Below are 12,775 nucleotides of genomic sequence, written 5' to 3'. Positions count from 1 at the left end.
TGCTAATGCTGATTAGCCTGTTACCTTTAAATAATGATGTCATTATTGATTATTGTTTAATAAACAGCTTTAGACCCATAACATAAGGTGATTGTATTTACTTGACATGGAAAATAAATAGCACTATGTGTTTGTGTGACGTGTTGAAAGGATGACGAAGATTTATTGCACAAACAGCCGGTTTATTATAGAGCATGAGCGGCTATTCTGAATTGTCGCTCACAGAAAAATATAAATAAATGCTTAAAAACACGCTGGATGTCCCAGGCCATGAGGCTGCCACCGGAACTACCAGTTCTTCCTGCCACCGCCACAAATTGAGCTCGGCCCTGCTGCAATTCAATCAATTTATCAGCACGTTTGCAATGTAATGCAATGCAGACGTGCACAGCGCCCCCTACCGAACAAGATGGGTAGCTCGGTCAGCAGGGAGCTGAGGAAGAGCGGCTGCTGACGTCACTCTGCTGCGCCCGCAGCTCGGAATGCTTTTTCGTTTTCGAGTTCTGGGCAGTACTTTGCGGGCAGACCACGAAAACGAAAAAGCAATGTCTGCTTTGTTTTCTTTTTGATTATGGCATAAAATGTGCAGTCATGAAGAAGAAAATGCAAATGCAAATAGGATGATTGATTACTAATTTTATTTATGGGTCAAATAATGCAGCCACATTCCTAAAATGAAAAAGCATTTCTGGAAATGCTTTTTCATTTGAAATATGGTAACGATTTGCTTCCATATAAAACTGCTTGTTTTCTGCTTCCAGAGGAAAAGGGTGGAGTCATGAAGTCATGGTGAGGGGAGGAGGGTGTGAGCTAAGGAGGCGGTAAGAGAAGCAGACTTTGCCTCAAAAGTTCACAGCCCATTCCACCTAAACATTCCTGGGACAAATCTCTGCGTCACCTCATCATCCAAGGTAATTCTTCAACACCTTTACATTTTAATGTTGAATAACCTCACGTATTCAAGCTAACTTTAAACAGATGAAAGTTTTAAGCGGTTTTCCAGCTTGTTAAGAGACTAGACTGTCCACATCGCTTCCACTTAGTGTGCAAACCAGATTCTCCCAATCAACGAGACTCAGCTGATGTTCAATTGCTTTGTTCAGATTTAGTTCTAGAAGCAGTTTTCTTGTGAACTTGAGTCAGTCTGTTGTACTGCAGTTTAGTTCAGAAGCACTCCCTGCAGGGTGTGGTCACTTTGGTGCTGCTGTAATGAAAGAGTAAGGTCGAGCAGGGGCTTGAAATAGCCAACCACAATGTTGGTAGAAAATACTCATCATGTCAGCAAGGTGGGAAAGTCGAAACAAGAGGTTGTTCCTTTTTTAATAAAAACATGCTAAATGAGTGTCATTGCATCTCTGTTGAGAAGAAAGTACTTTCAAGCTTAGATGATTTTTATCTTGAGTCAAACTGAACGTGCCCTCTTGTTTTGTAAAGCCAGATGAGTCAGTCAGAGGATTACAGACAGATTTCAGCTCAAGATTGTCTCTTTTTCAGAAAAATCAACATGGCTATGGTTTCAGAGTTTCTGGGACAGCTGTCTCTCAATGTTGCGGTAATTGTCAAACTTTTGTCTGTATAATTAAAACTGACATACTTTAATACACACATCACATACTTTATTTGTGAACATATGGATTAATTATAAATGGATGGTTTGCTTTGGATTGCAGCAGGAACCCCTGTACCCCACTGTGGTACCTGCTCGGGACTTTGACCCCGACAGAGATGCTGCCAGAATAGAGACTGCAATCAAAACCAAAGGTAGGATACAGCTCTGTGTGTGAGTATGACTCCATGTTGTTTTTTTTTTTCCTCTCTTTTACAGATGAGTAGTTGGTATTTATGAGTCAGCTTTAGTTTGACCACACTGCGAACTCCTCCTAGTGTGTGCCTCAATGCTGGCAGAGCTCCCTCTGTCTGCTGATCCAGAGTTATTGGCCGCAGACTGCTCTATTTCAAAATAATGCCTGTATGAGAGAAAAACACATCAGAAATATCCATATAATCCGAAAGTTTATATAGAGACCAGCACAGTTAGCTGACCAGCTACATCATCCTTACTGTTGCTAATGACTGTAAACCCTGCTGGCAGCCTCTTGGATCCTAAGTAGAGTCTATGGTTCATTAAAAAAAAAAAAGATACAGGCTTCGTGTTCATTGGCTGTCCATACAGTGGGCTGAACTTTGATCACAAAGCATGCCGACTGAATGATGTGATTGGTTGATTTTACTGTCATCAATTAGTGCCTATTGAGATAGAGAGAACTCTTGTAAGTTCTAAGAAACGTTGTATTTCTTTCCCTCAGGAGTGGATGAGCAGACGATCATTGATGTCCTTATGAAGAGAACCTACTCTCAAAGGAGAGAAATTGCTTTTGCTTATGAAAGAAGGGCAAAAAAGGTACGGTAGGTCCAGACAGAAAATCTAAGCTGCTTTAAACCCCTTTCATTTCCTTTTCAAACCTTATGGGTTCAAATTAAACCGATGGTGCCGTTCTGTTTGTAGGACATGATTACAGCTCTGAAAGCAGCATTGTCTGGATCACTGGAAACTGTCGTCCTTGGACTGATGAAGAGCACATCCCAGTATGATGCATCAGAGATCAGAGGGTCAATCAAGGTAAAAGGCCTGAATTTAATCACTGAAGGTTTACACTGCCCTCTAGTGGCAAAATGCCGCAATATGGTTTGCTTTTCTAAAGAAGGGTTGATGTGAGGCGGTGGATATCTCACCAAGCCCCAGCTGCATGTCCAGTTTTAAATTGGGTTTAAATTTACAATTGTATGAATAAAAATTCGGTTCTGATACTATGACTCTCACCTTGAGCAATACAACCATTAGTGTCTTTTGGAGGTTGGTAAAAACATGCTTATTTAATAACTTTATTAAGAATTAAAATTATTATTCAAGTCAAGGTGCCTTAGAGAAAAAAAACCAAAAACCTAATGTGCCTTTTTTCTGCTGCAGTATTGTTACGATTTGTGTCTGTTTCAGGGTTTAGGAACAGATGAGGAAACTCTGATTGAGATCTTGTGCTCACGCAGCAATGACGAGCTGGTGGAAATCAAGAGAGTCTACAATGAGCGTGAGTTCAAAACATCCTGACTTTTTTAGAAAAGATGTGAGTCGGTGGTGTAGAACTTTCTATTCTGGAGATGAAGATTCATGCCACAAATTATTATACAGTGCTCAAAAAAATAAAGGGAACACTAAAACAACACAATATATCTCCAAGTAAATCAAACTTCTGTGAAATCAAACTGTCCACTTAGGAAGCAACACTGATTGACAATCAATTTCACAGCTGTTGTTCAAATGAAATAGACAACAGGGGGAAATCTTTGGCGATTAGTAAGACACACTCAATAAAGGAATGGTTCTGCAGGTGGGACCACAGATTTCTTCTCAGTATCTATGCTTTCTGGCTGATGTTTTGGTCACTTTTGAATGTTGGTGCTGCTTTCACACTCATGGTAGCATGAGACGGACTCTACAACCCACACAAGTGGCTCAGGTAGTGCAGCTCATCCAGGATGGCACATCAGTGCGAGCTGTGGCAAGAAGGTTTGCTGTGTCTGTCAGCGTAGTGTCCAGAGCCTGGAGGCTCTACCAGGAGACAGGCCAGTACACCAAGAGACGTGGAGGAGGCCGTAGGAGGGCAACAACCCAGCAGCAGGACCGCTACCTCCGCCTTTGTGCAAGGAGGAACAGGAGGAGCACTGCCAGAGGTAGCCTGACTGCCATTAGGTACCGAGATGAGATCCTCAGACCCCTTGTGAGACCATATGCTGGTGTGGTTGGCCCTGGGTTCCTCCTAATGCAGGACGATGCTAGACCTCATGTGGCTGGAGTGTGTCAGCAGTTCCTGCAAGATGAAGACATTGAAGCTATGGACTGACCCGCCCGTTCCCCAGACCTGAATCTGATTGAGAACATCTGGGACATCATGTCTCGCTCCATCCACCAACGTCACGTTGCACCACAGACTGTCCTGGAGTTGGCAGATGCTTTAGTCCAGGTCTGGGAGGAGATCCCTCAGGAGACCATCTGCTGTCTCATCAGGAGCATGCCCAGATGTTGTAGGGAGGTCATACAGACACATGGAGGCCACACACAATACTGAGCCTCATTTTGACTTGTTTTAAGGACATTACATCAAAGTTGGATCAGCCTGTAGTGTGTTTTTCCAATTTAATTTTGTGTGTGACTCCAAATCCAGGCCTCCATTGGTTAATAAATTTGATTTCCATTCAAGATTTTTGTGTGATGTTGTTGTCAGTACATTCAACTTTGTACAGAACAAAGTATTCAATGAGAATAGTCTTTCTTCGACAGAATTCAAGAAAGACTTGGCGAAAGATGTTGCTGGTGATACTTCTGGAAACTTTGCTAAGCTGCTTTTGGCTCTAGTGGAGGTCAGTGAATATTTTTGTTATGTTGGTTGGACAATATTCAACTGGAATGAATAAAGATTCTGTCTTAATTTCTGCACAGACCAAGAGAGCCGAACCCAGCACTGTAGTAGACTATGAAAAGATAGATGCAGATGCCAGAGTAAGTTACCCTTCTGTATTGGTATTGCAAATACATTTTGATGTATGGACATAAATGAATTTATTTTGGCTTCCACTGTTCTAGAATATAAAACAGTCATCACTAAGTAAACCTTAGTGTTTTTTTTAATGTGTGTGTCCCTGTGTGCATGTGTCCCATCTAGGAAAATGTGCTACTTAAAAAGCAGAAAGTAGGATATACCTCTTGCTGCATCATTGACTTTATTAACTAATAGGTTCACAGACCATATCTTATTCAAACAACCTAGTGGACAGATCCATAATTGTAAGGAGATAATCATGGGGTCGCTGGTATTTTGCCACCTGATAATTTGTCAGTATTGACAGCTGGCAATTTATAGTAATTGTCTGTCTATCGTTTGCTCAAAGCATTCTCCAAGGAAATGTTGTAAATCTACTTCAAAAAACTTTTTTACCAGCAGGAGGTTTTTTACTTATTTTGGTTAGGTTGGGGTTTATAATTGCTATATTTTATAAAAATTAGCTGTCCCAAAGAGTGATAAGAAGCAAATGAAATGGAGATGGTGTGCTACGTATATAATCTTTAAAATATTTTTCTCATCAATTATGTGAAATTTGAGCATTTTTATTAAAATGTATCTCAATAACTGATGAAAAAAAAAACGTAACAGAGTAAAATAAGCGTATAAGCTATGATTTAAGCATACGGGTACTTTACAGTTTTCAAAGTAATTAAGAATGAATTAGAAAGGGATGTTATGAAGACATGTGGGTACAAAATAGGGGTATGAATTGGTGAATAATGACCTGGAGTCCAAAGATGGCAGGTGGAGCCAGGTGAACAACAGCAACGGGGACAAACAAGGGTTTGGCGTGGAGGTAGAGCGCACGACCTTTACACGAAAGCCTCAGTCCTCGACGCAGCTGTCCCGGGTTCGAGTCCCAACCACATAGACCTGTGCTGCATGTCTTCCCCCGCTCACCCCACCCCACTTCCTGTCTGCCTAAATAAAGGCTGCAAAAAAGGACTTTTCATTAAAGTCAGTTTTCTTTTCTTTTGGTTCTTATCCCCTTTTGGGCTGGTTGACTCTCATGTCATTGACTAATTAGATCAATATAATTCTAAGTGACCGTATCTGTTGGACTCATAAAACCACGTCCTTCCAGTAGACTCTGAAAATCTAGAAAACTGGTTTAAATCAGCAGTTACTTTAAAGTTGGTACAAACTCGCGGTTAAAGCTTGACACACAGTCTGTATGAAGCATCCTGTATTAGACCGCACCTTTTAATCCCCCAAAAAGTCGGGTACAAAACGACCAAAATTACGTCACAAAATAGTGAAGGGGCAAAATGACCAGCATCTGAAGAAGAAAAAAAAGAGAATTAAGCTGAAAAGGAGCAAGCTATAAGGAACTAGATCTGTCGGCTGCACCTATGATTGTGTGATTGCACTGGAATCCATGGCATTAGTGTGTTTGTGTTTATGCACCTTTGCCATATTTGAAGTAATATCTAAGACTGTATTTCAGATTGCTTTTGATCTCAACACTTGCTGCGGTTCCTTGAAAGATTAAAATAATTAGTCAGTGCGGCTGTAAAACAATACTGTAAGTCACAAGCAGTATAAAAAAGTGGTTCTCCCTATTTAGGCCCTTTACGATGCTGGAGTGAAGATAAAAGGAACTGATGTGAACACCTGGATCTCCATTATGTCTCAGAGGAGCGTCCCCCACCTGCGAAAAGGTAACCGCTTACCTGATTTTTGGATTATTTGAAGTAGATTGTGAAATGTACGAGTCAAATATGTGCAAACATTTATTTATTTATTTTTTTCCTATTTCAGTTTTTGACAAGTACAAGAGTTACAGCCCCTACGACATGCAGGAGAGTATTGTGAAGGAAGTTAAAGGGGACTTGCAGAAGTCATTCCTCGTGCTAGGTACTATTAATCTCTTCCTCCATAAACCACTGGACTTTTTAAAACCCTACAAATATTACAAAAGACAAGACAATATGCTGACCAGTGGATTTAATTTGTGTTTCTGTTGCTGTTCCAGTTCAGTGCTTTGAAAACAAGCAGCTTTACTTTGCTAAAAAGCTCAATGAAGCCATGAAGGTACCTGCACTGTGTTTTTCTTTTTCTTCTTGTGAAACATTAAGTATTTTCTAGTTCTGAAATGTATTTATTTAAAAAGCACTGTATTAAAGTGTAATGTTTCTGTAGGAAGACACAAAAAATCAAAGTTCGCTAAATTTGTTGCAGCAGTCTTACCTCAGCTGCTGTGGTTTAAGTCAAAAGTATGCACAACTTTAGTGCTGACTCGTTCTCCTCTGCTCAGAGTAAAGGAGCCAAAGAGAAGATTGTGACCAGGATTATTGTGTCTCGCTGTGAGGTGGACCTGAAAAAGATCTGTTCTGAGTACAAGCAGAACTTTGGGCAGTCCCTGCAGCAGACAATCACTGTAAGCATTCTCCTACTGATTAAATGCAAAGCGTTTTCTATCATGCTGCCGTCCCCTTATTGTTTTTTTCCGTCTTTGCAGGAACATACCAAAGGAGACTACCAGAAGGCACTCCTTTGCCTCTGCGGACCGGAGCAGTAAAAATAATCTCTTGATGTCCAAATGGTTGGAAATATGGAAAATATGGGCCTACAACTACGCATTACTGCACAAACTTAGAAGTACTGGATTAAAGAAGAAAATAAATGTGGCCTTAGAACTTAAAAATGTGTTATTTATGATTGTTATATCGGATCATTAATAAAGTTTCTTTTCTGGATTGTTGATTCTTCAATTCTTTCCTCTTACATGCCGTTTTCACATTTGACCACCAGAGGGCGGTAAAGTTGCATAAAAGTAGTGTACCTGTGTCAGGTCCTTACATCCTGATATCCGCAGAGGAGATGCAGATATTTAGAGACTTGTATGAGATATTTTACCATAAATATGTTTGTTTTTAATTCTGGTTTCCTTCTTAATTATGTAATTTTCAGTAAAACGGGTTTAAACCATTAACTTTTTATTGGCTGTGCCCGAGATAACTAAATTTAAACTACATATGTTTAATGTTTTTAAACCTTCAGCTGTAATGTAAAAGCTATGAAAACAAGCCTGTTTGAGGTAAAACGGTGATCGAGTATCAGCCTCCAACTCTGAAGAGGATGATTTAATCATTAGTGTGTTTTTCTGTGTTTGTTTGGTGCTAATATTTTAATTGAAAATGTTAATTTTACCTCTGGCAAGGATGATTTGCATAGCACTAAACAAGCGTCTATACAACATGTTTCTGCTGTTTAGTTTGTGGTCTCTCAGGATGATGGGGAAAAAAAACCACTATGTTGTCAAGGCATTTCTACTGAAGTATAAGGGAAAAAAAATAACCCCGGAAGGAAAAAATAGAAACTGCTTAACACAGAGATGAGGAAAGGATAGTAAGGAAAGTGTAATAATTTAGTGAAAGTGGCGTCCTGCAGCTCCGATTGGTGCTACTGTGAGAGAAATGGCCTGATAAGTAATGTTTCTGTCTAATATTTTCAACAACTGACTAGCTAAAGGGGGGAAATGGCTTCAAGTTTTAACAAGACATTGGATTTATGATCATTTTGTAATAATATTGATGAGAACATTAGCCCTTTGTGATGGTTTGTGTTTATAGGCAATAAAAAATAAAATATAGCACAAAGTGAGATAAAACAGTATTTTGTGAAGCCTGGATGGAGATTTATGCGAGAGAGTGTTGACAGATTAATCTTTGCATCATAAAGAGAAAAGTACCTCCATATTTTTACCTGCCTGCCCCCCACCCCTCTGCTTTTTTTTTTTTTTAATATGGATGTACAACATGCTGTTCTGCTCAAGGCCAGCCCATGGGGACCTCCAGCAAACCCAAGAGGGAACTCTCTTCTCAATTGAAACGATGCAATTTACCGTCCCAAATACGGGCACTTCATCATTCAGAGGACTTTAACCCCATGAATGTCAAACACAGAGCATGCTGGGAAGGAGATGGACTGCCTCACATTACCATAACAGCTACTACCTCATGATAAACACTCTGAAAACATAGAGACCAAAGCAATAGAAACCTATTTTATTCTTTTTTTGGGAAGGTAATTATCTTAATCTACAGTGTCTTGTAAAAGTATTCATCCTGCCTGACTTTTTAACTTTTCAGGGTACAACCTCAATCTTTTGATTTTATATTGTAGATCAGCACAACCTGATGTGTAGTTGTGAAATGGGAAGAATGGCATTCTTGGTTTTTAACAGAAAGCTGAAAGTTTGAAGCCAACATCTGTTGCAATGAAAGCTGCAAGTCCTTTGGGGTAAGATTCTTCTAAGCTTTGCTCAGCTAAAGAAATACATTTTTGCCCATTTTTCTTTGTAAGCTACCTCCAGCTCAGTCAGACTGAATGGAGAGTGTCTCTGAACATCAATGTTCATGTTTTGGAACAGATTCACAATATTTAGGTCTGGACTCGGACCTGACTATTCTAATACTTGATTATGGTTGTACCTAAACCACTTCATTAGAGCTCTGATGGTACATTATAGATTGTTGTCTAGTTAGAAGGACAGACTTATGTCTTATGAAGCCTGTGACAGGTTTCCAAGATTGGCCTTTCTTTAGCTACACCCAGTAATAAAATTAACTCAATTGACTGACCAGCTTCTTTGTTCAACCCATAAAATGATGCTGCCGCCACCAAGTGTCACAGTAGGGATGATGTTGTTAAAGTGATGCGCACTGTTAGTTTTCCTCCACTCTGGAACTTGTGTGAGGTTCAGTTTTGGTCTTTTATTTCTGCTGAAGGAAAGCATTGCCTACCATGATGCTACCACCAGCGTGAGATTAAAGGCAGCTGAATCCTAATGTATGCCACACTTCTATTTTTGTTTTAGTAGAAAATAAAGAAAATGGGAAAATTCTATCATTTTCTTTCCACTTGAAAATAATGCAGCACTTAATGTTAGTCTATCACATAAATTCCCAATAAAATACACTGTAGTTTTTGGATGTAGTGTGCCAAAATGTGAAAAAAGTTCAATATACCTTTCAGAATTTAGCAACTTTTCTCTGTTATAATTTAAAAAAACAAGCGCCCCACCATCTCAACTCTCACCTCAAAGGAAAAAAGCCCAGGCAGGGCTCCAGGCTTGCAGGAGCATTAAACTTTCACTGTACAGCTGTATAGCTGCTGTTGCCCCCGCCAGACATACCAACTGCACACTGGGAAGGTATTAGTTTGTGCTTTTTATTAATTCATTGCACTGAACAGACCTTGCAACGTAGCAAACCAGCAGCTTCTTAAAATTTCCTTTCACCACTCTCTCTTTGACACATTTGACCCGGTTGTTTTTTGTTTTTTTTCTGCAGAGCACCAAAGGGTGTTTAATTATAGACTAGAAGGCCACCAGGGTCTGCTTTTAATTGTGTGCATCTCTGTGTGTTGTGTGTGAGTGTTTGCCTGCAGCTCTGTAGGTCGCAGGCATACTCCAAACGAGAACTCCTACAGGCTAAGCTTGAAGACGCTCCCCCTCAGTACATCCACAGAGCCCAGAGAGCTGGAGTTTGATTAATATTTTCTTAATTATCATTATTTAATTCGGCAAAGCCACAGCTTCTCCAGCAAAACTGTGGCCTTTGTCTCTGCGAAGCAGAATATCCTAGCTCATTAAGGACACAGAGAGATCCTGTATATGGTAAATAAGAGGCTGCGTCTCATGCTGCTGCCCTGGGGAGAGTTGGCACCACACTGAAGGACATCTCCTTGTGAAGAACGGCGCTCGGCTGATGTTTCCCAGCTCAGACTGCAGAGCCGGATCCTCCGCCTCTGGCATCGTCAGCCCTGCTTCCTTTCATGAGGCGCAAACAGAGACAACAGCGCAGGCAGATGAGCTCTGTGCACTCATCACGCCATCCGGCTGTCTCTTTTGTACAGTAGACTGGTGATTGAAATGACTTGAGAGAGCAGAATAAGGCCCATCTCCTCTTGGGTTTTGGCTGCAGTCAGTCCATCTACAGACAAATAAAAAGATAGACTTATGGAGAAGTTTATAAAAGCTTCTTGTGTGCAACTGATCTCTTTGAAGAGTTCAGCTTCTGTCATGTTAAGATGCCAGAAGGATTCTCAATAAGGTGAAGCATACTGCTGTAGCTCATGCTGTTTAACACAAAGGTGCCGTTTGCACCTGAACAAAAAAAGCTTTCGTATTAATTGAGCTTTAATTCAATGATGACCTATACTTGTCACAAGCATTTTATTAAAAAGCCCGCCTAGAGACATAACTTGGCTTTCATATTCTGTAGTTTATCAGATCAGCAGTGTTTGATGCTCAGAGCTGGACAGGATGCTGAGTTTTCTTTTTGCTCCAAGCTTTCTCTTTATTGCTTTATCCCGAAAGAATGAGAACAGCTTGTGGCTTGTTAACCTTGAAGGGTCAGTTCAGGATTTTGGAAGTGAGGTTCTGTTGAACGTTACAAGCAGTTAATATCTTACCTGCAGTAGGTACCTCACTTGGTATTTTTATTTATTATAAATTCAAATTAGTTGGTAATGGAGGCAGAAGCTAACGGCTAGTAGAAGAGCGGAGATCAAAATTGACCTCTACCATCATAAAACAACTTCAACAACAAAAACTTCATTTCAGTTTATCGCTATTCTATGAATCTTTACTATATATTTAAGTTTTTTTTTTTTTATTGTACATCAGACGCTTTGCCGCAGACACAAGTAGTGAAATGAAAGCAGGAATATTCCAACCACCAAAGAGCGCCAGCTGTTAAATGTAGCTGTAATTTGAACCTTGCATTTGCACAACAAAGGCTTTTTGAAGATGTTTTTGCTCATTATATGATAAGGGAACTTCACCAGTTGTCCTTTGACTCTTGTAGCATTGCAACTGATGCTAAGTATGTTAACTGTTTTTTGCAGTTTTCAGAATGGTCTGGTTTGTCTGTTCAACTTCTTACTATCTAGTCAGATTTCTTGGACTACTTATAGCTACAGGTCTGCTAATATTCGACAGGACAGCTAAATCAAGGTATGCTGATCTCACTCGCTACTCACAATGCACCCTGAGACATTAAACCATATTGGTGGAGGTGAAAATAGCAAGCTGATGAAGAAGGCTGGTTCTGTTCATGGGACTGTTCTGGAGTCTCTGGAGTTGATAATACAAAAATAGAGTTCTTCATAAAATTAAGAATTATTCAGATAACCCTGAGCATCCTCTTTATTAGACTGAGTGTCTTCAGTCAGATCTGCTGTAAGACAGACCACTACTGGAGACCTGTCCGGCCCACAACCAACAAAATCCACAACTCTTTGAAGGAGCTTGGATATTATGAGCTACAACAACATTTAATTTCCCTATGGGACTAATAAACTAATTTTGAATTTAAATTAAATGAAATGATTATGAGCATAATTCAGTGCTGACGTTAAAAACGTAAAAAAATGTAAAAAAATAAAATGATCTATTATTACAGGACTTTATACCTGATGCCGTTGGACCACTGTCTTTTGCTCCTCAGCTCTGGAACAAACTCCCTAAAAACCTGAGATTTGCAGAAGCTGCTGGTTCCTTTAAATCGGGCCTGAAAACATTTTTGTTTACAGCAAATCTATCTGACTAATGAACTATCTGAAACATTTGTTTATTTTATGCTTTTAATATCTGTATTTTAACATTGGTTTCTTTTATGAAATGCTATAATGCTCTTGAATTTTTTTTCTTTCCGTCTTTCCTTTGATGTCCTGTAAGGCATTTCGATTGCCTTCTGTACAAATAGTATTAAATAAATTATCTTGCCTTACTGAATACTGGGTGCGCATTGTATTTATGGACTGCATATTGTAATTAGTCCCTAACATTATTTAATAAAGGACAGTTGTTCAATTTAAAAACTTTGTTAATCAATCCTTGTATAAACTATAGTAATGATCTTAATGCTGGGTGCAATATGAGTGATGCTTTGCAGACACTGATCTTTTTTTTTTTTTTTTTTGATATATTCAGCAGTTGCTTGACTTCTTGTAAATATTTTCCAACATTAAAAACATTAATGACTCTAAGTTTTGTTAACCCTCTTGGATTCACTGATATCTTTTTAACTTTATTTTTGCTTCACTTTAGCTGTGTTTCTGCAAATGCTACAAAATTTGGCCAGATTGTGTATTTTAAGGTAAATTTTAATTGTACTCGTCGTCTTCCGCTTATCCGGCACCGGGTC

At 39.5% G+C, this 12,775-nt stretch overlaps 1 protein-coding gene across 1 annotated transcript; it reads left to right on the top strand.

The window, feature by feature from the left end:
- The first annotated feature begins 773 nt into the window (after positions 1–773).
- On the top strand, positions 774–7,318 carry LOC124877690 (annexin A2-like). The gene is made up of 13 exons (XM_047381106.1): positions 774–911; positions 1,495–1,552; positions 1,671–1,761; positions 2,307–2,401; positions 2,507–2,620; positions 2,996–3,086; positions 4,337–4,416; positions 4,496–4,555; positions 6,187–6,280; positions 6,381–6,476; positions 6,595–6,653; positions 6,877–6,999; positions 7,081–7,318. Exons 2-13 carry the CDS (start codon positions 1,505–1,507, stop codon positions 7,138–7,140), a joined length of 1,011 nt encoding a protein of 336 aa, XP_047237062.1. The 5' UTR covers positions 774–911; positions 1,495–1,504; the 3' UTR covers positions 7,141–7,318.
- The last annotated feature ends 5,457 nt before the right edge of the window (positions 7,319–12,775 follow it).

The sequence above is a fragment of the Girardinichthys multiradiatus genome, chromosome 2 (assembly GCF_021462225.1).
Source record: "Girardinichthys multiradiatus isolate DD_20200921_A chromosome 2, DD_fGirMul_XY1, whole genome shotgun sequence".
In the NCBI taxonomy this organism is placed as follows: domain Eukaryota; kingdom Metazoa; phylum Chordata; class Actinopteri; order Cyprinodontiformes; family Goodeidae; genus Girardinichthys; species Girardinichthys multiradiatus.
This window is presented reverse-complemented; position numbering and strand designations above follow the sequence as displayed.

What these genes read in the sequence shown, in the direction of transcription:
- LOC124877690 (XM_047381106.1), top strand. Translation starts at nt 1,505, where the DNA reads ATGGCTATGGTTTCAGAGTTTCTGGGACAGCTGTCTCTCAATGTTGCG. An exon ending in ATGAAAGAAGGGCAAAAAAG is followed by an intron (nt 2,402 to 2,506) that starts GTACGGTAGGTC and finishes TTCTGTTTGTAG; the next exon opens with GACATGATTACAGCTCTGAA. An exon ending in AGATCAGAGGGTCAATCAAG is followed by an intron (nt 2,621 to 2,995) that starts GTAAAAGGCCTG and finishes TGTCTGTTTCAG; the next exon opens with GGTTTAGGAACAGATGAGGA.